This window comes from Anomalospiza imberbis, chromosome 2, assembly GCF_031753505.1.
Source record: "Anomalospiza imberbis isolate Cuckoo-Finch-1a 21T00152 chromosome 2, ASM3175350v1, whole genome shotgun sequence".
Classification (NCBI taxonomy): domain Eukaryota; kingdom Metazoa; phylum Chordata; class Aves; order Passeriformes; family Viduidae; genus Anomalospiza; species Anomalospiza imberbis.
In genome coordinates, this window is record NC_089682.1 from 64,411,047 (window position 1) to 64,436,910 (window position 25,864).

General features: G+C 36.4%; 1 protein-coding gene across 4 annotated transcripts in view; it reads right to left on the bottom strand.

Annotated features, from left to right (window-relative positions):
- CNTN5 (contactin 5) overlaps positions 1 to 25,864 on the bottom strand; it is a 601,944-nt gene that overhangs the window by 22,100 nt on the left and 553,980 nt on the right. For 3 of the 4 annotated variants that reach the window (XM_068181453.1, XM_068181454.1, XM_068181455.1), the window contains exons 15-19: positions 25,666 to 25,786; positions 11,969 to 12,127; positions 11,404 to 11,553; positions 2,566 to 2,636; positions 179 to 413 (exon numbers count right to left, since the gene is read on the bottom strand). In XM_068181453.1, coding sequence (XP_068037554.1) covers positions 179 to 413; positions 2,566 to 2,636; positions 11,404 to 11,553; positions 11,969 to 12,127; positions 25,666 to 25,786 — 736 coding nt within the window. The remainder of the gene's footprint in view (positions 1 to 178; positions 414 to 2,565; positions 2,637 to 11,403; positions 11,554 to 11,968; positions 12,128 to 25,665; positions 25,787 to 25,864) is intronic. The other variant, XM_068181456.1, reaches the window with a different exon arrangement.

The following is a 25,864-nucleotide window of genomic DNA, read 5'->3' on the forward strand; positions in this document are numbered from 1 at the left end:
AGGTAAGCTTGGCAAATTAGTTCATTTCCTTCTCTGCAAGACCTGTTTAATGTTACTTAGCACATCTGCAAAGAAATTTGTAATTTAAGGTTTAAATAGTGTGTTATAAGAGCATGCATGATATATAAAAGGCTTAATATAGTTAACAATATGCAATTTCACTTCATGTTGAACTGACCTCCTTCAGCTGAGCAGATGACCACAATAGGGCTGAAGGGACCATCTCCTTTGTTGTTGTAAACACCAACTTTCACCTCAAAAGGAGTCAGAGGTGGGACACTTTCATCTCTGTAGATGAATTTTGAGGCATCTGAAGATGTCACCATTTTTTCCTTCCACCCACGCGTTCCATTGGGTCTGAAGGCTACAATATATCCAAATCCTTCTCCACTCTGAAACTCTTCTGACACTGGCTGAAAAATTAAGTTCAGAAACCTAATTATTATTGGAAATAGTTTCACTAATTTAGAAAAAAGTCACAGTTCCATTATAGGATTTTCTTTAACATACCTGTCCTCATAAGGACAATTGCTTCCAAAGAGGTACCTTCTAGGAGAGCTTCCTCACCTAATCACCATAGCCAAGTCATTGTCCTACGACTGAATGAGCTCTTGTGGTCAGAAAAGTGTTTTTTTTTATATATCCCATTTTTTATTGGGATGCTTTAACCAGTTATCTGTAGGTGGAATATCCCTATCAGTGGCCTTTTTAAAAATATAGACCAATTTATTTTGAGTAAGATGATGCATGTGATACCTACTGTGGTGGGACTCTTTTGGGTTTTGGGTGCCAGACTGTCTAAATTCTGTTCCAAATGGGCTTTTAGGTCTTAGAGATTCAATTACAGGGTTCAACTTAATACTTAGGATACATTTTAATAAATCTAAGTTGTTCTTAGATTTCTTCTTTTTTTCAAAAAGTTTTTTACTATTTTTTTTGGTGGAAAATAACATATTTTCTTTTCGCTCCTCAGAGGACCTGTGAAATTAGCCACTTAAATTGGGACATATCTGACATAAGCAGGCAGTTAGAAAAGGGATTTTATCTGTTTTAGAGTCTGAAAAGTGAAAAAACTAAAAACTTACATGTCCAACTCAATGAATGGAACTTTTCATGCTAATTAGTAAATTAGCAGTAGCTTACATTTATTATGAAGTCAATGGACTAGTTTAGGGACTAGGTTATATTTAACAGCTGTCTGCATATTAAACCTATGTGAAACATCCAAAAATGGGTGTCTAAACTCCCTCTCTTGAAATGCCCATCATAGATATGCAGCTAATGGACAAATGAATCAGAGCTGGGCTGCAGGCGACACTGAATCCTCTCCCCTCCACGTTCCAAATGAACGCCTCATCACCTGGCACTTCACTTGCAGGCAAAATTTTCTATCCATCCTTCTGAAGCTGTGCACTGCACATCCCAGACAAAAAAAAAAGAGTCATGACTCCATGGGCAGAGGATGAAAAACTAAGACAGACTTTGCAACCTAGTCTCATCCATGGGTCTCTGATTTCTTTGGGAAGAAAACTCTGGCCCTCGACTGAGTGGGAATTATAACACTGTCCAGTAGTCCCCCAACCCAGTCACCTGGGAAGTGCTATAAAGACACTTAATAGGAATACTGTGTACTACTATATTTTATTAGGGACTGGGATTAAGTTCGTTCACATCAGATACAGTTCTACCCACCTGGTATTTTTGTGCAGGATTCAGCAAATTCTCTCCTAATAAGAGAGATGCTGATATTTACCCTTATAGAATATAAAGCTAACTGAAATCAGTTCTGTCTCACCTGTCTTTGGTAGCTGATGTCGAAAAAGGCAGATGTGCCAATAGAAGGCAGTCTATTTAGATGTCCTAAAATTTGCCAATTTAAACAATTAGAATTTGGTGTGTCTCTTATCATCTGAATCACTCCTCAAACTGGCTAAGCTTAAACTTTTTTCATTATAACCCCATATCTTTTTTTGATGGAATTTTTATTGAGTATGTATACATATATATATGTATATATGAATTTTTATGAATCTGAAACTGTTAATGGTGAATCTAGAAGTTTTGAAAACTCCTTAAGAAAAATCTCTGTTCTACTATTTTTTATAATTAGCAGAGAAAGCAACTCTCCCACCGGCATGACCATACATCTGTGTTGCATCTTGCATCCCAAATATGTTCCCAAGATTCTCTTTAGTTTATTATTATTCAACAATTAAAAATAATTGCTTTTTAATTGGTGTTCAAAAAAATTTACAAGTATTTCCTTCTCTTAGCTATTATTTAATCTGGTGTTTACATAAGATCCAGAAAAATCAAATTACCCATGCAGTAGATCAGGAAGAAAAGCCTGATTAATTAGAACTTTGGAGTTGATGCCATAATGTCTTCTACTCAAACCTCATGAAAATTCACAGTACTTTGAAATTTTAGAGCATATTTAAGAGTAGCATTTTGTGTTCATGTGTTGACAAGATTTGTTGAAATGAAACCCCAGTAGAGTACTCTATACTTTGGCCTCAAAGAAGTTAACATGAAACAAAACCTTTAAACAGAAAAATCCCTTACCTCCCATGCTATTACTAATTCATGTCTCCTTCCACTTCTGCCACTTACGTTAGCTGGAGGTGTCTTTGGCACTGTGTGCAAAAAGAAAAAAAAATACCAAAACAAACCAGAATATCCAAGTTATTGAAGTTTTCCCCATTGTAATAAGTTGCTGTAGAAGACATAAGACTGTTAAATCAGAACAGAAATTAAAACATAGCACTCTGTGGTAAAGAAAATTTGCTCAAGCTTCATTTCAGAGAATTGCACACACAAGCTAGAAAAATCAAACAAATCAGAAGCTGAGAATGAAAATAATGTTGGAATAAAAAACTGCTTAAGCACTAGGTCTTCTGCAGACTAGTAAAAATTTCAATGTACAGATTATCTAAGAGATAAAACAGGAATTACCTTGTTAATGTTTGTCATTTTTCAACAAACAACTTGAAATGACAGAAAACCTGATATATTTTGGATATAAATAGGACATAATTAATAATGTCTGTATTATTTTTCAGGTAGTGATTTAGAATGTTTTAATTATTGTAAATCTATTTTTCATTGCTCTACTGGGGAGCCAACTTTTAGAAATTTTAAAGCAACCAACCTCAAATGTCCCTTATGATTTCTTGCAAAATACTGGAAACAATACTACCTACAGTTCTTGAAAAATTGAGCTCATCATTGCAGCTTTAAAGCACATGAGCAACAGATGAAATTCTTTGAAGTAAATTGTAACTATCATTGCAATTCTTATTTGGATTATCACATTTTGCAAAACCAAAAATGTAAATTGTTCAATTGGAATTGTATAGTTTCTTTTAACTAACTTAGTGCCTGTAATGAAACTCCTCAAATGGCCAAAGTCTTGAGTTCATTTACTATAAGGAGGCAATACCTGCACTCTCTATTTGATTAAATATGTCCTAAGATACAAACTTTTTATTTTCTTCTTCACAGCAGTACATAGGCCACTGGTAAAAATGTACTCTGAGCCTTTAAGTGTTCAGGCATTATTGCATGCTCTTTAGATTATTTAGTGAGTAGTACTGTGCCTTTGAACTATACAAAATAAAATGCATTTAAATAAATGAACACAGTCCTCTCTGTTTCCTGTGCCATTGAAAGCTTGAGTTCAATGAAAATGCAATTTTTATTTGATCCTGTCTGTCCACCTAAGACTTCAGAATTCATTTGGGTAGTCACTTTTTGAACCCTAAACTGCCCTATAAAGAATGGAAGCCCGATTCTGCTTTTCCTCATAAATGATGCAATCCTAAAAAGCGTAGGGACTGAATCTAATTAATACTGTTGGAAACAAGGCAGGTGTTATTTTATCTGAGGCTCTTAGCAGACTGATAGGGGAGATTTCTATTGTGTTTCTTTACAATAAACCTGTGTTCATCTGGAAAATATGGTGCCTTCGACTTCCTGCCTTCCTTCCTGCCTTCCTGCCTTCTTGCCTTCCTGCCTTCCTTTTTGCCTTTCTTCCATCCTTCCTTCCTGCCTTCCGTCCTTCCTTTCTGCCTTCCATCCTTCCTTCCTGCCTGCCTTCTGCCTTCCTGACTCCCTCTGACATGGAAAAAAGGCAATGAAGTTTTCTTTTCAGAAACAGAATTTCCCTCTGGCTTTAAAAAAGGAGTAGAAAGAATACAATCAATGTGCAACAGTGTGATGAATGGTCTAGCACAAAAAGATGCAGATGAACCCTCATCTGCCAGTTAATTAACATCCAAAAATTATGATGCCATCTCTAATGGAGCATATTTAAACCTTGTTTAGCACCCATTTTTCTCTTGCCTTTCTAACGTATTTTTGGGTAAATGATAGAGACAAATGAAGTTTTTATGTAGGTGCCTGCCACATTAGAAATGAGAGAGTATGCTGTACTCCTTTGATGAGTACATCCAACATGATGAACATATTTAACCTGCAGCACCCTCTTTCTAGAGTTTTCTTGTTAACAGCATTGCAGACTGTGGCCCTATTTAAATGAATAAACATTAAAAGAATAAAACTGTCAAAACGATGAATTTCTTTTGCACAAAACTAAAATGTACACTCACACAGTGAAACTCTTTCAAATGAATAACCATTAAAAGAATAAATGTGTCAAAAGAATAAATTTCCTCGGCACTGCAGCAAAGCAGAGCATACACAGTTAGAAGGAGACAGTTTGAAATGAGTAACTATTAAGTGAAAAAAACTATTAAAAGAAAAACATTTTTGCCAGGCAATAAGGCTGTACATCAGCCACACTTTCAGCACCATCCCTTTTATATCAATGTTATATCTGAATTTAGTCACTCATGGCCTAAGTTTGTTGCCATGCAATTAATGGCTTCCCAATCTTTATGCTGTTAATTCTCAGCAGTGGCACTCACGGAGATGCACTTGTACCAAACACACAAATATGATGCCTAAACTTGATGCCTGTGAAAAGGATATATGTGCTTGGGGAATAAGGACATCAGGATCTTTTGTTTAGGGCTTATCAAAACTGAGAAGTTTGGTATTTTTCTTCTGAATAAATAAGAACCCCACTTAGTGCAAACAAACAAAAATCTTGAAATGAATGTGCCAGGAGTCTGACTTGAATGCAAACAGCAGGATTTTTTTCTTACTGTTTTCCATTTTCATGAAATTACTGTGATATGCTGGAAATGAAAGTCAAATTAAACTCTATTAAAACTTATCTCCTCTAAACCAAACAAAAAACCCATTAACATTTTCTCTAAGAGCAGGCATGGAGAATGTAGCCCTCAGCAGTCCTACAAAGCATTTGACAAGATACTTAAGATATAAATGAAGAAAAGGTGATATGGAAGGATAAAGCTTATACAGGAAGCCATGACAATTGTTTAATAATTCATGTGTATCTTATCATTACAAGCTAAATATAAATGAAAAACAGAGAGCTTTAATTTAAAAAGAAAAAATATATACGCAGAATTGCTATTGCTGAGAGTTTTATGTATGGGAACAGTGGTTATAAAGTGCTGAAAAATGCTGACCATGTCATGTATATATTTTAAGCCTATATTTAAATGTAAAACATTTAAATGGGGAAGCTTTTGAAATGGTGGGTAATACTGTAACTATGAAACCACAAACATATGGGGTAGATGTTCACTTTCTTTCCGGACTTCCACTGTGTCCAGAATTTTGAAAAATGTTCTGTGCTTTATGGTGATTTAATTAGATTTTTAAAATTCCTTTTTCATCAGTCTGCATGGCTGATGGATTATCTGTGGTTTTTTTTTTTTTTTATTTTAGGTTTTTTGTTTATTTTTAAATAAAAATGGTGGGCTGCAAAGATGAGCTAATTCAAAGATTTTTGGTACTTGTTTTTAGCAAAAATACTAATATTTACTAAATATTTCATTTTCACATTATAAAAAATGAAGCCTAGCAATTTGACCTTGAAAAAAATATATTATTTGAATTTTACTTCAGTTTTTAAAAATAGAAAAATTAAAACTAGTAGGACAGATGAGAATATTTCAGCTTGAGTTGACAGAGATTTTTAATTTTAATCCAAAATTACTATTTTCTAAAAGTAATAGTTCTAATTTGCTAAAGAAAAGTAAATAAGCAACCAATAAATAAGGAAAATATCACAGTGAACCTGGGAAAGCTGAAACTACTTGTAGGCCAGTTCATGCTCTTTTTAACATTCCAGTCTTGCAAATAAATTTTTAAAAATGTTATTGAATGAATAATTAATAATTTAAATGTATTTCTGTTTTGTGCTTTTGTTTGTTTACTTTTTTTTTTCCCAAGGAAATTTCTAGTGGCTTATTTCAATGTGTTTTGTTTATTACAAAAAGAAAATATTACTAAGAGAATCTTAATTTTGCAGTCTGTCTTAATTTTTCAGAAGAACAAAAGTATTTAGCAGCCAAAATTATACTTGATTGTAATTGAATATAATTGATTGCATTATTGTAGTAGAAACCTGTACCTAGATTTGGTCCCTATCCCTTAATAGGGAATAGATGAGCTAAAGTGAAGACAAAGAGAAGTAGTAGTCATACTAAACTCCTGTTTTTAGATTAAGAGATGCTGAGCTGAGCAGCACAAATTTACAGTTTTCTCATAATCAAGTGAGTCCAGATTTCCCAAATCCGAATTCTGTACTTAGTTCACTTTACTTGAATCCTGTGTTTTTTGAGATATTTTCCACATGGATACTTTTTATATAAATTCTGAGGCTTTTGTCAAATAAAGAAAATGAAGGAAAATGTTGATATTGCTACAATTTTCTTGGATATAAATTAATAAACTTGGCTTTAGTCCTTAAGAAATTACTTATACCTTTTCTCAATGTACAGTTGTTGTCACTTATTTATTTTAAAGCTTTTTATAACTTAAGATACAGATACAGTTTGAAAAGTAACATTTTTTAGCTGTAGAAAAGATATAGGCAGGGGAACGAGGGCTTGTCACCAGCTTGGCAGAACTGTTTAATGTGAGACCAAAGGTATAACACATTTAATTTTTTCTTCCCAGTTGCTTTCTGTTCTCCCTCTATATGCATGTATGTAAGTGAGTGTATCTCTATATGTCTCCTGCAGTACATATCTAGGAAACAGGAGGGTATTAAGTGAAAATTCTTTCACTCTGTGAAAGACCAGCCCTCAAGCTGTCGCCCTCCCAGAATAACAAGGCACATCTCACCTGTTCAGGAATGAAATGTACAACATGCCAGCATCTCAGAAGTGGATGGCACACATATTCAACGACTGGAAAACAAGGATGTCCCTACTGGTCTCAGCATCTGAAATGTTGCTCTAATTTCCTCTGTATTATTAATATTTGTAATTAATTATGAGCTTGAATTCAGTTCTATTCACTGACAAGAGGGTCATATGTGTCTGCAGGACTCTGCCTGAATAGTCTCCAAATCACCACCTATAGGGCTGAAATCCCAAATGCCGTGGCATACATAGAATACTATGGGACAAATGCAGGTCTTTTCTGCTCCATTTTCTTTCATACGCACATTTGGATTCCTTGTCAGTATTAGTTTAAGCCTGCAATCCAAAGCCTAAGTAGCCTCCTGTCAGTGATTACAGCCTACTTTCTTCTTGGAAAAAGCACTTTTTCTACAGATGCCTTAGTAGAACATGCCTTCATCTGCAAATGTCCCAGATGCAGCAGGTTATCCTTTTTTTTTTTTTTTTTCTGATGCGAAAATAGCTATGATAATGGGAAAAGCTACCCCCAACGACAAAAAACCCTGAAAATAAAGCCAGTCTAAAATTGTCAACTTTTTTCCTGGGACAGAGACATTTCTTTTGCTGTGAAGGAATTTCAGCAGAGAATAAGGGCAACTTAATGCAACATAAGGATTTATTAAAAATACAGCAAGTGTACAGTCTGCTACTAATAGAGTGCATTACATTGTTACCTCCTAAAGTTTGCATGCATGATTAACAGGTTAAACTTTGATTCCACTCAATTTCTCTCTCTCCATGTTTCCCCATGAATAGATAATGTAACTGATGCTTTGCCCCCAGGCTTCAAATGCCCTGACTGCCTTAGTGGAATGCTAGACATGTTTAAATTCATGTTATTGGCTCTTTGCAACTTGTGGACCTGTAAAATATGTATCAAGGCTAGAACTGACAAAAATGCAGCATCTGGCTGTAAGTTACATGTGCCAGAAAATTGTGGTATTTTCTGTTCCAATGGAAGCAGCAATGAAAAGCAGTCGTTAACTAAATATGAGCTAAGTAACAAGATTAGAGTTTAATTAAAAAATTAAAGCAAGTCAAAACCTGTTTGTCATTCTGTTGGTTTCCTTACACCATCTGAATTATTATTTTTGTAGGTATTTTTAGATAATGGACAAATACATGGTGATGTTGCTATCTTGGATAAGGAGTGATAAAATAAGTGAAGTGTGAGGATAAAAGAAGTCTTTAGTCTCCAATCAAATTTTCTTGTGCCATCAAACTACAGATGCAGATTTCCATTTAAGTGTAAATTAATGGAACCAGAATCACACATTTGCTACATCTGTGGATTGTCTACACAGCTACCATTCAGGCTAATGGGTCTCAACTCTTATTTGAACATGAGTCACAGTCACTTTCTCAGCTGGGAGATGAATATTTTTGGATATCCACCCAGTTCAGGGGAAACCTGCCTGTTTCACTTGTGGGCCATATCTTCCATCAGTGCAAATAGCCAGGTTGTTCTGCCTGGGTCATTAGTAGAGAGGTTCATGCCATGTTCTTTCTGAAATATGACCTATCCCATAAATATCCTTTAAGAATTGAGAACTGTGATATTAAAACCGGGCATTGTGCTAATATACAGTTTCCCTTGAAGCTTTCAGCTAAAAAAAAATAGTAAAAGAGAGAGTGTGAGAAATAACGGATTAATGGGTTCACTAAGATAGACAATGATGCACTTATTTGAAAACCCATATGAAAACTGTTGTAAGCCAATGAAAACTATTACTGGTTTCTTTTCTCTTTGACATCTGATAACTATATCAAAGGTGATAATTCCCAAAATCAGTGAAAGGCATTTCAGAATACAGAGGCAATAAGAATATTTCAGGAATATCTGAAGTTCAGGAAAAGCTGACTGCCTGAATGAAGCTGATCATGGAGGCTCTGACATTTCAAGAGTGCCATACGTATTATGTGTAGTATGCCATTTCTCAAAGAATGTTACTATATGTGTAACAGTTTGGGCTTTTTTATTTATTTGGTTCTTTATTTAAAGCAGAATCCATTGTTTTATTGTTCAAATTTAACAACTCTACGCAGATTATAGATTGTTTCTTGAGTTAAAAACTCTTTTCTTTCTGATGGCAAAAACAGTGGAATGTCACCCAGAAATGAATACCAATCATCAGATGAAAATTCATCAAACATTGCATGCTTTGTATTTTCCATAATTTTGTTTTTGCTGATCAATATTATAATTTATCAATTCATTTTTGCAGAGGTAAAGCTGTAAAGAATTTTGAAAATGAATGTGCATTAAGAAGAGTTTCACCTGAGTTTTAAGAATATGTTTTAGCAAATAGAGGCTTAGTTTGTTAAACACTGGTCAAGAACATGCAGGACCCTAAAAACATGCCAGCTGGATAAAATTTAACATTTTTAATCTTCCGTTTGTCAGAAAAACTTAAGCCCACAATTTAACTGCGCCTGGTCGATTAAGATACTGAACCATCCTTGCAAAAACAGGGAAAATATTCCTCAGTCGGAAAAAACATAATACCAGGTGTGCAACCTATTTCAGGATAAACTTTGTCCGGAATGTTTTTGTCCTCTCTGATATGTATCATCTGAATAAATAGAAAAGTTGTTCACACATTAAGGTCCAGAAGAATTTGTATTGCCATTGAAATATGGTACAAAATTAACAACAGAATAATGGTGGTGAAAAATGGAGTTTTTAAAAAAATAATTTGAGATGAAACTACCTTGTGCTTTTTATTTCATTTTCATTTCATCCTTTTCTTAATGGAATAAGGTATGGAGCACCTGAAGCTTCTGCTATCAAATTGTTGAGTTTCACACTGTGAGGTGCTTGAAGAAGGTGAGGGAGAGTTTGGAAGGAAGCATCTTTCAACATGCATAAATGGGAATCAAATCACTTCAGTGCTGTTCTGTGGTTGTACAGTGACATTTAATATCAGCTAGCAACTACACCATTATTTAAAGCAGGGAAACATAAATATGTCTTATTTCAACTGCAAATAGGTTTGTTAGACTTCATCTGAAATAGGGCATCCAATTTTGGGTGCTACAATATGAAAGACATTGACCAACTAGTACAAGTTTAGGGGTGGCCACTGGGGTGGAGGAGGGGCTGGAGCAGTTGCCTTGTGAGGAGAGGCTGGGAAAGCTGGGCTTGTTCAGCCCACAGAAGAGATGGTCTTGGGGGCCTAACTGCAGCTCCCAGTGCCTGTAGGAAGGTCACTGAGGAGGCAGACACGAGGTCTTCAGAGCGGTGAAACAGGTTACTTAAAAATTATTCAACTGATGAAATATCAAAACACAAATAATCTGTCTAGGCATCCTAAATAACAAAGAAGAATGAAGAATAATCTCCAAGTGTTCTGACATGTAGTTCTCATCTGAGGCTTTGTCCAAATCCTATCTCTGTCTCTTTCTGCTTCTTAAAACATGTCTTTCTAAGTGCCTAGATATTTTTCTTTGATTCCCAGGTCTTCATCTTCTTTATCTTCCTTTATTCTGCCCAAGTTATTGTCAATGATTCCAAATCTTATGAGTTCATTGTAACTTTCAAGAGACCCAAATAGGATATTTTGTTTTTGTGGTCTCCAACAGTATCATCCTAATTAGAAATACAATGAAATTTATTAAAATGTTCACAGTAGTCTGTGCAAGACAAAGAAACACCTAAAATGGTGTTTGTACTTACAATACAAGGTATTGTAAATTAAGCAGCTTTTTAAGACTTCCCTATCTTGCTGAAAAAGTTCCATGCTCTGTCAATGAGAGAGGTTGTGAAAAATTTGAGGGAAGAGGATGCTTAGTAGCAGTTGTTTGAAGAGACTGCAAAACAGCCTAATTTAAGAGCAGCAGTAGTTTATCAGAGGGAAGACAGCAATGGCTTAAGTGTAAGATAAAAAGTAAGGTAGCTCAGATGGAGTAGAGGAGCAGGGAATAGTTTTATTTGAAATTTCTGTAAGTTAAACAATATTCCTGTAATTAAAAAAAACTGGGTCCCCACTATAAAGAATGTCACCTTGGAACAGTGATTACTGGACACACAGATGTGTACCAGTGAAAAGAGATTAGGTCTATTATTATATTAAAGCAGTTCTTGTTTCTGGTAGTGCTGTAAAAATAATCTTTTTATTACCTGCTTCATTGGTTCTGATCATTCGCGATGGTGCACTTGGGTCTCCAGTCCCAATTTTATTGGTTGCTACTACTCTGAACTCATACTCCACCCAAGGGTTCAGTTCCACAGCCATAGCCGACTCCATGTCACCACTTATCAGATCTGGAACTGGAGACAATAAAGAAATGTATAGGTCACCCAGAAATCTGAAGCTGATGTGCAGTATCTCAACAGAAAGCAGACTTTGTGGTACAACATGGTCATTAGAAATGATAGACATCAAGGATCTAATATGTCAGAACTCGCAGCTAGATTTTTGGCACTGTAGTATTCCTGAAAAGACACAGATGGAAGGATTTAGGGGAGAACTTTTTGCTTATTCACAGATGCATCGTGGCAGGTGTCTTTGTGCTGTCCTTTCAGAGCTGTTGCTAAGTAACAAAAAAAGGAATAAAAAAAATCAGTGATTTTATTTTGTCATTGTTTTCTTAAGAGTATCTGTTCCTGTAGTTGCCAGTGGTTATTACTGTTATGATCAGGAGTTTTGAACAGTCTACTTGTGCTGTTTGAAAATTTTTCTCACCTGTTTTTACGGTCTGCCAGCCAAGAGAAAATGGACTGCGTGCTTGCAGGTTGTAGAGGGAGATAGGGCTGTGATTGTCTGCCCCAGGACTCCAGGAGAGTGTTGCTGTTGTGTCTGTAATTTCCTCCACTATTACAACCCCTGGGGGACCAGGAGGACCTAGAAATAAAGTGGAATAATCAAACAGACTACACCATCATCGTGGATGTGCAGCATTAATATAGGAGATGCATTCTGTAGGGACCCAGTGGAGTTCTATATCCATGAAATACAAGAGCTAAGATACACAGTACTACATCATGGAGATACCTCATTTCCATGATTTCTGATGGTAAACTGTGATTGTTGCTATTCCTTAGATGCTGCGTGAGTGAATATCAATTAACTTGTCAGAGTGACAGCTGAAGAACTAAAAATAGAAACAGATTGAAAAACACCCCCAAAACTCCATTATAATTGTTCTGAACCTAAAATTAGAGGAATAAAAAGAGGAATTTTAAGAAGCTTCCAGGCTAGACTGAACAGTCAGTCATGTCTTTGTGTGAGACTTGTCAGCGAAAAAGACAGATGGTAAGAAAAGTGAAGCACAGGAGGATGTTCTTCATGAAGAACAATAATATCACTAACACCTGAATCAAGAATAAGCATTCATCCTTTTTCTCAAATTCACTCACTCAGGATAGCTGCCTGGATTCCTGCAGGAAGTCCATTAGCTGTTTGATTGAAAGCTACTAAAACTAAGATAAAAACACAAACCCAAATATTTTAAAAGCTTAAATTACTTAGGGCCATTAAAACCCAAAAAACCACAAGATGAAAACTTCTTAATTTGAATAGAAAAGGATTTTTTTCCATTTAGCTGCTCTAAATGAGAGTATTCTAGTCACCATTTGTGTAGACCATGTGACTGCTGCAACAAGTGAGGTCTCTGGTAACAAACATAACTTCCCAAGGATGTGGCTGTAGCATCCCACTCCCACCCATAATTTTCTTATTTAATTCTTCTTGATGATTGTTATGACTGGTGTTTGAAAACATTGTGCATTTACACTTGCCGAACTAAATTGGAGGCAAGTTTGGTCTGGTGCAGGATCCTTTTCCACAGTTGTTTTTAACCGCATGTTTTGGGGAAAATGTGTGTCTCTGTCATATGCAAATGCAAAACAAAGCTCTTTCTTGTGGTTTCTTATACTTAAAAGCTTATATAAGTCCTGGAGAACGGAACTTGAGTCTTCCATAAAATATTCATATTATATCCATAGCTATAATTATTTATGAAAAATACTTTTTTTTTTTTGCATCTAAGGCCCTTCTAATTGTTTTCCATCTTCTTGCTATCGAAGGCCGATGTTTTGCTTGTGCTCCTACACAGACGGAGGACTGTGAAATCAGAAATGCACTAACAGACACTTTCTCCCAAAATGAAACTGCAGGAAGGGAAGAAAGCCATTGCTGGTACAATTTTGAGGGAGCCCAATGCTGTTTGAACATATCATGAGCTGTAGTAGAATAGGACCTTTGGAAACCTCCATTCATCTGAGCTCTGGTGAGTGGTGTGATTCCACTTGCTGAAGTGTCAGAGCTCAGCACCTGCAGATCAAGGTGGCAAACACAGAGATCTGGTGCCTCCCTTTGAAGAGGAAGTTGCAGCCAGTATTTCTGCACTGCAGAGTTCAACATTTTTATATTTTAGTGCTATTTCATGCAATCAAACCTTTTCTGGCTGGGTTTCTTAGTGCAAGATTAGAAACATACATCTGAACATCAAAGGCTTAAAAACCCCATTAATTGAATTATTTGTATATACTGTGATTTTTTGTCATTTGCAGCTGCAAATAGCTTTATGTTTCCTCTGATATGCCTTCAACTAAAACATAGTTACATGAATTGTGACAGCAGTAGGATCAGAATTTTGTAATAGTTGGACTCAATATCTTCAGAGTGAAAGAAACATTGAATCCTATCAATGAGAGAACAAATGGTGCCATTCACTTGCCTCTATTTACTTGGCAATGATCTACAAGCAACTAATTGACATTAAAATGTTGGAAATATATGGCATTTAGAAATAATAGCGACAAGAAAGAGAAACAAATGTTTGAAATTCAGGAGATTCAATTCAGTAAATTTTAGTACTATGGATGTATGATGGAAGAATATTGTCTTCATACACACTGCAGTCTTCACAGGAGCACAGGATATGGCTCTGGGCCATAGGGAGAACAAGGAACAAGGTTTTCCACCTCCATGGCCAATGAACATCTTCATTGCTGGGAATCTCTCCTCTTCCCTTGCTCTGCCCGCTCACCAGGCTTCTCTGCTGCTGTCAGTGTCTTTGATCGAGTCACATTGCCACAAGCAATGACTGGAATAAGATGGTGCCTCCCACTGGACACCTTGCAGCTCCTGGCCTTCCGGAGTCCCATTTCATTTGCAGGGGAAATGGCTTGCTTTTCTTCCCTGGAGAAAACATTGCAGAAAGATGTGTTCTCTGCACTCCTGCCTTCCTGCCAAGTGTTTGCTGTTCTTTGCTGGGAAGCACCAGGTCAGATCTTTGTCTCAGAAGAGAAAGTCCTGGGGCTAATTTAATAAAATAGGGTGATTCTTCAATCTCCATTCTCTACTGTTTCAGGCTATCTGTTGATCTAGGAAAATATTAGTGAAATTTTTATTTGTAGCCATGAGGGAATGTTTAGAGGAAAGCTGGGATTTTGATACAATCATATGCTTTTACTGGGTTGGAGCCCTAGGCCCAGAATTATATAATGGTCCCAAGCACAAACAAGATTAAAGGGAAATATTTTAGTACATTTCCTTTATAACAATATTTCTTCCATGAACTCTGAATATTGTTAAAGTGTTTCTAGACACTATATTGTAACAAAATAATATGCACCTCGCTTATATTAAAGGATGTAAAATAATATTTATGCAGACATCCCCTGCTAAATTCCTGATATATTTTGTTGTCAGAGTTCTCTCCTGTTTTTTAAATGTTTTAAATGCATTCCTAGGCATGACAGTGTGTCATTATGCTTTCGGAGATATGTGCTCTTACACAAGTCTGCAGGGTGACTGCTAAAAGCATTTCAATTTCCAACAGCAGGCATTCTTGAAAGTGGATTAATAAAGGACAAAGGCCTCAGTGATGACAAATATATGACAGCCAGGACATGAGTGCTATGCAGATGTCACTCCTTTTTGTAGAAATCTCATTAAATTTGATGCTTGGATGTTATCATTCATGGTGTCAGTCAGATGGCTAATGCAGAAAGGCTTTTCTCCCAAGGGCTGTGTTATTGCTCAGGATCTCTAAAACAATCCTTTAGCTGAGAAAAGCCAATTGAGGAAAAAATGCATGGTCTGTTCAAAAGCTTATCTGGAAACTAGACAGAAAATGACTGGTCATAAATGCACTATAGTGAGGTTGACCTTCATGACGAAGACACTTGGGACTGTGATAGGCTCTCATACAATTCCAGGAGCATTGGGAACCCACTGTCAAGGATATTAGTCAGTTATCTCCTTTCAGAGCAATTCCATAGATTGATACTTTATTTCAGGACATGCATGACTGCATTTTGGCAAATTTGTTTTATGTATCTTTTTATTGTTGGAATGATCATCCTGAGAGGTTGTTAGATTGCTTGCCATGATACAATGTTAATGTGAGAGTTCTTGAAAAACAATTACCAATAATAGCTGTAGTCATTCAGTGAGGCAGTGCCCTTTCCTATGAATCCCAGGATATGAACTGATTTACTTCACTGCTGCCTGACCAGGAGAATTCTTACTTTTACCAAACAGCTAAGAAGCCTGATGTATAGCAGTTCACAAACACAGATTTCTTAACCTGAAGATTTTTGCTTTTTGAATGACAAGGTGCACTGGCTTGTCATCAAGAAGGTGAGAGGTTGAGAAAAAGAGTATAAGAAAGAGGCGGTAGCTACAGAATAATTGGAAAGGCACATAAAACTGCGCCATAAAACAGGATCTTGACTGTTGCAGCATAAATCCCTTTTGCTGTACCCAGCAATGACAGCCTAGGTGTTCACATGTGGTGGAGGAGATGATGGAGAGAAATTTGGATGTATAGTAGATGCTAGAGAAACTGGTTTTAGTGGATACATCCATGATGCCAGTCCCTCCATGTGTGGTTTCTGTAAGGTACATAAGGGCTGTGGGCTGATGGAGAGAATATAACCCAGCCATTGTCAGGATAGACAGGAAGGTTAGGCTTAGGGTTGGAATGTAAGACAAAGAAGATATTGATTATTTCAGCCTGAATAGTCTCAACTCATTTCAGGGATGAGGGTCAAGATAAATCCCTAGTGTACTGCCTGAGAAGTCCCTTAGTGGTATTGATGTCATGTTGTCCCCTTTTGCCCTGATGATTTCTCTGCCTTGTACAAATCTAAAAATAGTGAATTTGGATGAGGAAACCTTGAGAGTTGCTAATTTTTCTGAGCTGAGATTGCAGATTGCAGTCCAGAACCTCTGAGCTGGACTTCTGTGCAGCAGTAGTTGTTGACACAAATGTATGTACAGCTCAGGAAACGTGAATTTCATCTAAGGTGTAAAAGCACTGCTAGCCTAGGAATTGATCCTGGATGACATTGCTGGCAGTTCCCAAATAGAGTAAGGGACTGAGTTTTGGCAGTCTCTTTCTTTGGCAGGCCTGCTGACTACCTTTAGTGCTGCAGGGCATCCCTTGCCAGCTGTCTCAACCCCGGTCCATGCTATTTCCTTCATTCTCTGCAGTCCTACTCTAAGCACCAGCACTCCCAGGACTACGTGTGTTTTTTTCAGGCACTGACTTAATAGACATCATCACATCTGATCTTTAGTTTAGTATTTGTTTCTAGACACTTTTTCACTCAAGTAAGTTCATACCTATAAGTTAATGCTTGTAAAAAAGATTCTTTGAAAAAAGGATCATTTTTAAACTCTTGAAAAAAACAGCTTTTAAAAGATATGAATCTATTTCCCTTTCATATAATTAAAAATATTTTTTTTAAAAATTAAAGGTCCTATTATAAGATCAAATTGCTGGAAATGTTTTGGTGAAGTCTGTGGGCTAAAGGGCTGATTCTCCATCTACAGTAATATACTATCTTCCAATGTAATCAATGTGTCAGATGATACACTGAAGAGAGCCAAAGTACAGATCTGAACTCTAGCCCTGATCCTACTTGCTCTTATGTTGTCAGACAGACCCGATCACAATTCCACAAGCCCTGTGAAATTATGACTTTTCCAACAAGTGCTTTGGCACAATTAATGGATTACTGTGGGCTGGGGCAAATCCTTACAGGTGGTTTGCCATGCCCATTCTGAGGGAGGTGGACTGGGAATGTAAGTGTGTGAATTGGAACTCTGCTGTACCCACTGGCCTCAGGGAACAGTTCTGTATTAGGGACATATTCTGTGAGTCCAAATAATGGGGTCTGTGCTCAGGGCATCTTCCTGGCCTTTGCTACAGCTCAAATGTAATTTCAAGGGCCAGCAAGAATCTGCTGACCTTGTTTATGTTCCATTTAATAATGTGTTTGAAGGCCTTTAAGCCCAAGCACTTGTCTTTAAGTTTTATTGGCAATATCAAAACAGAAAGGAGCAGGGTGGTCAACCTAACCAGCAGTTCCTGCGTTATATTTGCTCCAGGTCACTGGAGTTCTGAGGAAACATTACTTTTCAAAAAATAAAGGATAAGAGTTGATTTGTTGCTTAGATTGCTAGTTTTGCCAGTCTATAAGATGAATAGCTTTAATCTTTTTATTTTATTTTTAGACCACAAAATGTGTACTCAAACCACAGACTATAGTCACAAAGACTTTTATCCCTTCACACTACTGGATTGTGCTCTTCTTTATTTCAACATCGTACAGCTTGCAGGTAGATGTTTGATTGTTTGATCTTAATGCTCATATAACTTACAGTCTTAAAGTACATGAAGTGTTTGTTTTGTTTTTTTTTTTTTTTTTCTAGGCCTTATTTTTTTTACTCTTAAACAATCACAGTGTTGATATCCATAACAATAGAAAACACAGTTTGAGCAGTAGGAGTGAAAAGGATAATAAAAGCAAACAACAGTGAGTAAACAATTACTAAAATGCCCAGAAAATAGCCGGCATCTAAATCTACTAAAATCCTTACGTGCAGATGAATGACATAGTACTGTAAACAAATTAAACTGTATGCTTAGAGAGCACAGGTCTATTTGTAGTGTAACTGACACAAATACATTATTCCTCCTAAAGTATATTTTATAGTAGATATGCAATATAAAAATATTTCATAAAGTACTTTTATTAAATTATGAAATCATAGAGTCATTAAAGTTGGAAAAGATCTCTAAGATTAACGAGTCCAATCATTAACTTAGACCCATTGTGTTCATCACCAATTCCTCAACTATGCACCCTTTGAACACTTCCACAGTTGGTGATTCCACCAATTCCCTGGGCAACATATTCCAATACTACCCTCTCAGGGAAGAAATTTTTTCCTAGTATCTAATCCAAAGCTCTCCAGGTGTAACTCGAGTCCATTTTCTCTTATCCTGATTCTTGTTACATTGGAGAAGGGATTGACCCCTGCCTCACTACAGCCTGCTTTCAGGTAGTTGTAGAGAGTGATATCCATATATCTATCTCTATCTCTAGCTCTATCTCTGCATCTATCTATCTATCATCTATTCATCTATCTATCCATCTAAAAATATATTAATAAGGGGACTAGATGTGTGGAAATGATCTTTTGTATAATCATTGATAAATAAAAGGAAGCATGAATACATAATTTCTATGTGTTTTATTTATTTGAAATATTTTCTGTTTTAGAAAATGTTGTTAGTTAGCACCTCAAACTCAAAACTTGAGCAAACTTGCCTGACTGCTGCTTTGCTGTAGTTTCCTGGCAGAGACCTCATGGTCTTAGCTTATGGTCTTCTCAGGTCTTCTAAGAAGACCTCATGGTCTTCTTAGCTACACTCTCCCAGGCTTAGTTACCTTGTACTGTCAACCCTCACTACCTTTGTTTACACTGTTCACTGCAGAAATTCAAACACTGAGTAAGTAATTTTGGGACTGGCAGTCTTTGCTCCTTTTTGAGTAGGTGGAGAAATTTTAAAGAAAGATTTTGGAGATGATCTCACTGCTCCATAGACTGACAGTGCATAATGCAGCATCCTGCATCTGTCTGAGTAGTTTGAAACCTATACAAACTTACACTTTTCGTTATAATGAATTGTAAACAAGCTTTGCAAAACTAATTTGTGAGAAAGAGTTGATGGAATTAGTTTGAAAACTTAATGTTACTGAAACCAGTATTTTTTTATGATAAAAATCTTTAATTTATTAAATAAGCATTAACATCCTGGAAACTTGGTAGCATTGATTAGGCACTGAAGCTTCCACAGATGTAAATCAAGATTTTTGATTCACAACTTTGTATTTTTAATTCATCATGATGCTTCTAAAAAGGAATGTCATGTATTAAATGGATAACTCTGAAAAATAACTATTCTTGTGTCTGTTGTGTCACCATCATCTCTACGAATATAGAGGTTTATACAGTAAAAATCACTCACTCTATTCTAAAAGTTTGAAGCACTGTCCCCATCCATATGAGATAATTATTACAGCAGGTTTTGCACTGATCTTATCTGCAAGAAACTCTTGCAGATAACTCTTATTCTTGAAAACTGCTGCTGAACCAGGACAGCTGCTCATCTCAGTGTATGTAAAAGGGATCTCTACCTGTAATTGACTATGGGAAGCCTCATGATGACTTCTGTGAAAGGAAGATAGACTCTTGTGTGGTGTTCCCAACTTCCCCTATTTTTCTTCGCTGAACTACAGATGCTTTTCTCCAACCAACCCTCCAAGCTTGCAGAAGAAGGAGTAAGGAATATACAGTAAACATCTTTGGAAGGACATTTTTCTACTCCAGCTTTTTTTTTTCTTGCGGCCTATGGCAAAGAAGTCTTCAAATGAATTTATTAGAAACTGTGTATTTTAAGAGAAAAGAGATACTTTTTGCTAAAGTTAATGTAAAAATTAGGCTTTTGCTCCTATCTATGACTTCTGCTGGTGTTCTTCAAAACCTCCCAGTCACTGTATAATAGATTTTGTACTGATGAGTTAAATAAACACAAACTGTAAACAAAATACTGTAGCTAATTGAACCAAGGTACAGTAGTAAGGGTCAGCCCTTTAATGGTGTCAACCTCTTTATGATAAAAGTATTTCTTGTTCTAAATGTCTTTACAGCAAAACATAGTTGAAGCATGGGATCGTTTAGATATCCTTTGAAGTGAAAACATGAAAACACAGATAGCTTCAGATTTCAAGAGCAAAATGGAAAATAGGAATGTAATAGGCCCTTTTTGGAAGTCATGCTTTAAAACACAAATTAATTCACCAAGCAGGCATTGTCTCAAGAAAAGCTGACACATTGCTGGCTACAAGATCACCTGAGACATCTGTGAGAGGCAGATCTCTTGGTTGGTACTTGGGTGTTTGGTACCCATGTTTGTGATGATATCATAAGTGTCAGAACATGACACGCATATTTATCCTGTATTAGACCCTTCTGCCTAGGTAATCACTTCTTTGTGAAAAATCAGTACAGAGACAACTTGACTACAGGTGTGCCAATGTTAGGTGGAAAACCAACCAAGCTGTAGCATTCTGCAGTTCTCCTCCTCTGCTACTTAATATTCGCTGCAAGTTGAAGATCTGGGTGGATAAGTAAAGGCTGGTAGCCAGAAAATGCACATGGCATGGGAAAAGTATTCTTGGACTGATATCAAGGACAGGATTGGCATTCATAAAAATCACAAATCACTTTTACTTCTTAAGTGGCTCTTGTCTTCATGTGCTGAGGAGAACATTCGTTGACTGTGTAGTATCTATAATATTCTCCTGTAAACATTCTTGTTTACATGGCAAGCAGGTATTCTGCATTTCCTTGGGTGAGCAAACAACAGAAGACATAAATGAAATGAAATCAGGTAATGACTTGGGTGTCAGGAATGTAAGTCCATAAAGGTGATTTCTGTTGTATTCATTCACTATTTCTTTGATCATCAGACATACATAATTTCTGTCATGGGATTGCACTTGAGGTACCACATTTGTGCAGGCCTGGTGCTAGAATAGTTACCAGCTTCTGTGAAAAGCTCTTTTCTCTTCTAGAGGTACTTGAGATGTATCAGTATTTTCTGCTGTTATGGCCTCTGGTGACTGTCTTCCAGAAAATATTGCAGAAAATTTAGCACTATCTTCATCTTTGCCCCAATGGAGGGCAACCTGATTCAGAGGGTGGCATGCCTGTTATTTAGCTTTTATAAAGCTATTTAGCTTTTCCCTTTCCAATAAACAGTTCAGTGTATTGGCTTAAGCCATTAACAGAGGTTCACCTGAGGGAACCTCTGTTCATTTCTAGAGCAGGAGTCAATTCAAGGAAAGAAGCAAATATCTGAGTTACTGGAGGTGCCCTAAATTGTGCCCTACACATCCAGGTGCTCATTTGTTTGTCACCTGATTTCTTGCTCCTAGCTCTTCTGCCTCAGAAAATGGCTTGGACATATCTTGATCCCACCTAACGGCCACCTGCAGGTATAGCATGCCTTTAAGGAGAAAGTGTGATTTTGAGTCGTGGTCTGAGACAGATAAAAAGTTATCTTAGTACATAGATGAGCACTGAAGCTGCTGAGCTAAGCTGAAAGTGATTGACATTGCCTCTTCTGCCTTAAATCAGTTCTGTCCTTTGATGTGAATCTTCTCTCATCCTCCCCATATTCAGAGAGAAAAGAACTCTCTGGGGACCTCTACAGAATCAATGTGTGTATGTAGAGGGGATGGGAGATCTTGGATGAATGAAAGATCATGAGTGGTTTTTTTTTAGGCACATAATAACAAAAAAAAAAAAAATCTTGTTATGATGAATTGCAGAGAATTTTATAGAGCTGTATTTTGGAGAGGAAATGCCTTTGTAAGTTAGATAGTAGCTTACCTGAATATAGAGAGATGATGCCAGGTATGTCAGGACAGCCCACCCTTGAAGGTCACTGTTGACCAGCATGAGACTACCAAAATACTTCTCACTCACAACCCACTCCAAGAATAAAATGCAAGACATTTAATTTGGAAAGCTGATGTACTGCCTGACAGGTCCAGTCACTGGCAGAGCATCTCTTCCTAATGAAATCCACACTACTGGCAGCATTAGAAAAAAAATGTTAGGGACTACTAAAAAGTTTTTCTTACTTTAATATGCATAGTTTAATCACATTTTAGAAAACTTAGAGAAGTATTTGGAGGGGTTTTTTTGCATATTTAGCACTGATGGGACTTGAATCCTGATTTTGTCCAAACATGATATAGAATATATTTTTATATATATTTTTGAAATGTTCCTCAAAGAGATTCACTAGGTCACAATCATTATTGAAAAGATATTATATGTGTTTTTCACTGCAAATTACCTAAATTTAAGACCTGTGAGGTAGTGAATCTGAAAATTTAAATTTTGAGTTTAAAAACTGTATAACACATTATAGAAAGCTGCAGAACAGAAACTTGCTTCTGTCTTTATTTCCTTTGTTTTTCAGACACACACACACTCTCTCACACACACACATAGACACACACACGTATATATACAGTGAATTCAGGAAGCTTCTTGCACCATTAATTACCTTCTTATTGAGTAATTAGACTCAAAGAAATTGAAATTTACTTGGTACTGTACATTCTCTGTTCTTTGTGTTGTCTTTCATTGGTGGTATTTTTGGAATATAGCTTTCATTGTATCATGCAGAGCAAAGAAGAGCAAGGGCAAAAATAGTGACATTTCCTGGCATATAATCAAGGGAACTTCCAGTAGAGCAAGTAGTAAAAATGGTTTTAAAATAGATAAATATTATTTAAGGATACTCTGTTTTCTCCACAATAAATCATACTAAGACATTGCACTTCCTTGAAAATACAGGGGTGAATGTCTGTCTGTTAAAGATCAGGATGTTAATTTTGAGCAACAGAAGTCTGCAAAGTTTGTTTCTGCTTCCTCCATCTGAGGAGGCTGCAGCGATGCATAATACTGTTCCAAGTCACTTGTTATTAAGCGCTGACAAAAAGTCCTTTGACTTAAAAATAGAGAACCAGTTGAATGCATACTTCAGTTTAAATTTAATCAATTTGCTAGTGGCAGCGATTCTGATATTCATGAATATCTAAAGCAGGGGGAATGGATTATTTTAATTTAATTTATTCTCTATGTCCAATTTATTTCATTTAGAAACATTGTAAGAAGGGCAATTTTTCAAGAAAAAATTAAAATGATTTATTAAAATACCATATGAACCCTACAATAAAAGTAGTGATTGAAATGGAGTTATATGCTGGTATGATATTATCAGTATTATCACTGGCATTTTCTGCAGAGACAAAAGGAGAGAAAGAAAGGTCAGAACAAGGGTGTGCTGTAGGTTTGCTTATATCAATACACATAAGAGTTCATAACAAAGCTTCTGTTATCTCAGTTTGGCTTTGGGCTGTAACACTTAAAAGAAAAGGATGTTTTGTAATATGCATAAAGTGAAATTATTTTGACTATAAACTGTACTGGAAATAAAGAATAATATGGCTTTTGGATTTTACTGCATGAGTTTCTTCATAAAAGATGACTTCCTTTGTCAGGTAGAATTCTTCAGAGTTAACTGAAATATTTACTGAAACATCTGTTTCTGCTGGTATCTTCTCCTAAGTAATGTCCAGTATCATCGGAAGCTAAACATAAAGAAGTTTGAAAGGTGCTACAATTTGGGGTCATCGGTGTCAAATTGCACACCACTAGGTGCACTCTACAGGCTGAGATAGGGGAGAAAAAAATTAGAGATACTGAAATGAAAATGAAGTTCCTGTAAAAGTATAAGGAGAGATAGATTAGATTCTTATAAATATTTTTGATTTTTGCACTGTTGATGTCTGTAAGGACTAGTCATTCACAATTCTATGCTGAAGGTGCTTTAAACATTTTCTGCAATACAAAACAAAATTTCTTGCTCTATCTTAAAATTATGCAATTGTAGAAACAAGAAAAGGAGAAAATTGTAAGCAAAGTATATTTGAATTCAAATTCCACTACAAAGCAGTTATAGCTTTTATTTCAACAGCATGGTGACATGGTGATGAGACTCACATAAATGCATCCTGATACTTCTTACAATGCCTTTTTAAAATTTTAATTTCAGACCTCTTCCTCGGAGAAGAATTTCATTTCTACAGGAAATTCAATAAACTAATAACCACTATTCTTAAAAAATAATTTTGTAATCAGTCTATCCTAGATAATAACTAAGACCTTTTTGTCACAAAAGTTCAATTTAAAGTTGAGATTGTCTTGCCTATCCTTAGAACCTCCTGCTCCTGTCTGAGACAGATAAAGGGGGCACAAAAGGCCTTGCATAACCCAGAAGGATGGATCAGATTTCATAAGGCAGCTAAAATGTTATTACATTGTGAGTCAGCTGAATACAACCATCCCAATAGTTCCATAGCTCATAGAAATCTGACGGTCCGCAATATGTCTTTATGGAAATATTTAACTATTACTTTCATGAAAAAATAAAAAGCCCTGCAGTCAGCCAGAAACATTCTTTTTTATTTAAAACATATATTTACCCTAAAAGTGGTGGATAGGAATACTTTGAGTCTAAGGATATTGTGGAATGTGGTAAAATAAATATTTTTGAAACATTATAATACCCAAATAATTTTGATGTTTTTTGTCTGGAATTTTTCAAATGTTAATAAAATATCTGTCTTGATTTATTATTTCAAAAATGTATCACCCACAGTAAGGCTACTCAGCTGTGCTACCTAACAGGGATCCATCTCTCTTGGCATCCCAGGACCCACCAGTCGTTATGCCAATATGTGAACTGCAAATGCTCAGATCCCCTCAGGTACTGAGCACATGTGTGTGTATGCACACATGCACACATGCACACATCCCTAGTGCAGAATGCAGAATGCAGAAACACTGCTTAATGGAGTTGGCATCCTCAGTATGATCTGCAATCCTTCAGGAAAAGGACTCTGTGTTCCTGTGAATAATAAGGAATGTTCAATGACAGGTGAAACAATTTAACAGATTATAGGACTGGGCATAAAGACGTAGTAGTAAATTGGTAGTAAAAGTCCATGTGTGAAAAAAACCAAATTCGTGTCATATTATGGAGGTTCTGTTTCATTGTTCATATCTATAATTTTACAAAGGGCTGCATGGGAACCCCTCTTAGGAAAGGAATGAATGAATGTTCCTAAACTGCTAAAGCTGAAAGAATGGCTTGACCATAAAATGAAATGCAAAGCATCAAAGAGAATAGCAAAAACTCATTATATCTACCTTACAAAGGTCTGTGAAGGCTAATTGTCTGCATTTTAGCTAATCTGGTATACCTTTTGTGCTGTTACCTGTCTTAAAACTGTCTGTTAACCCACTGTCTGTTGTTTCTCTCTGCAGTGTCTGCAGGTCAGCTTATGGTGAAACTGCTTTCAAATGGCTTTGATAACATGAAATCTGAGGATCACTGCATGGTGGAAACGTCCCTGAAGCTCACTTATTTAAAAGTCTATGGTACAGTTCCGTATGGTGATTCTGTTTGCAGAGGGAACCACAAGCATACTCACCCCTAACAAGCAGCTCTGTCTCATCTGACACGGTGTCCGCTGCGGTCTGGACCCTGCAACCATATCTCCCAGCGTGCATCAGGAGGATGTTCCTGATCATTAAATCTGCAGAGGACGCTTGCTGAAACAGGGATGAAGTGCCAGTTTAAAACTCAGTAAATCTGTGTTCAAGGTAGTTCACAAGGGTGTTTTTTTGTAC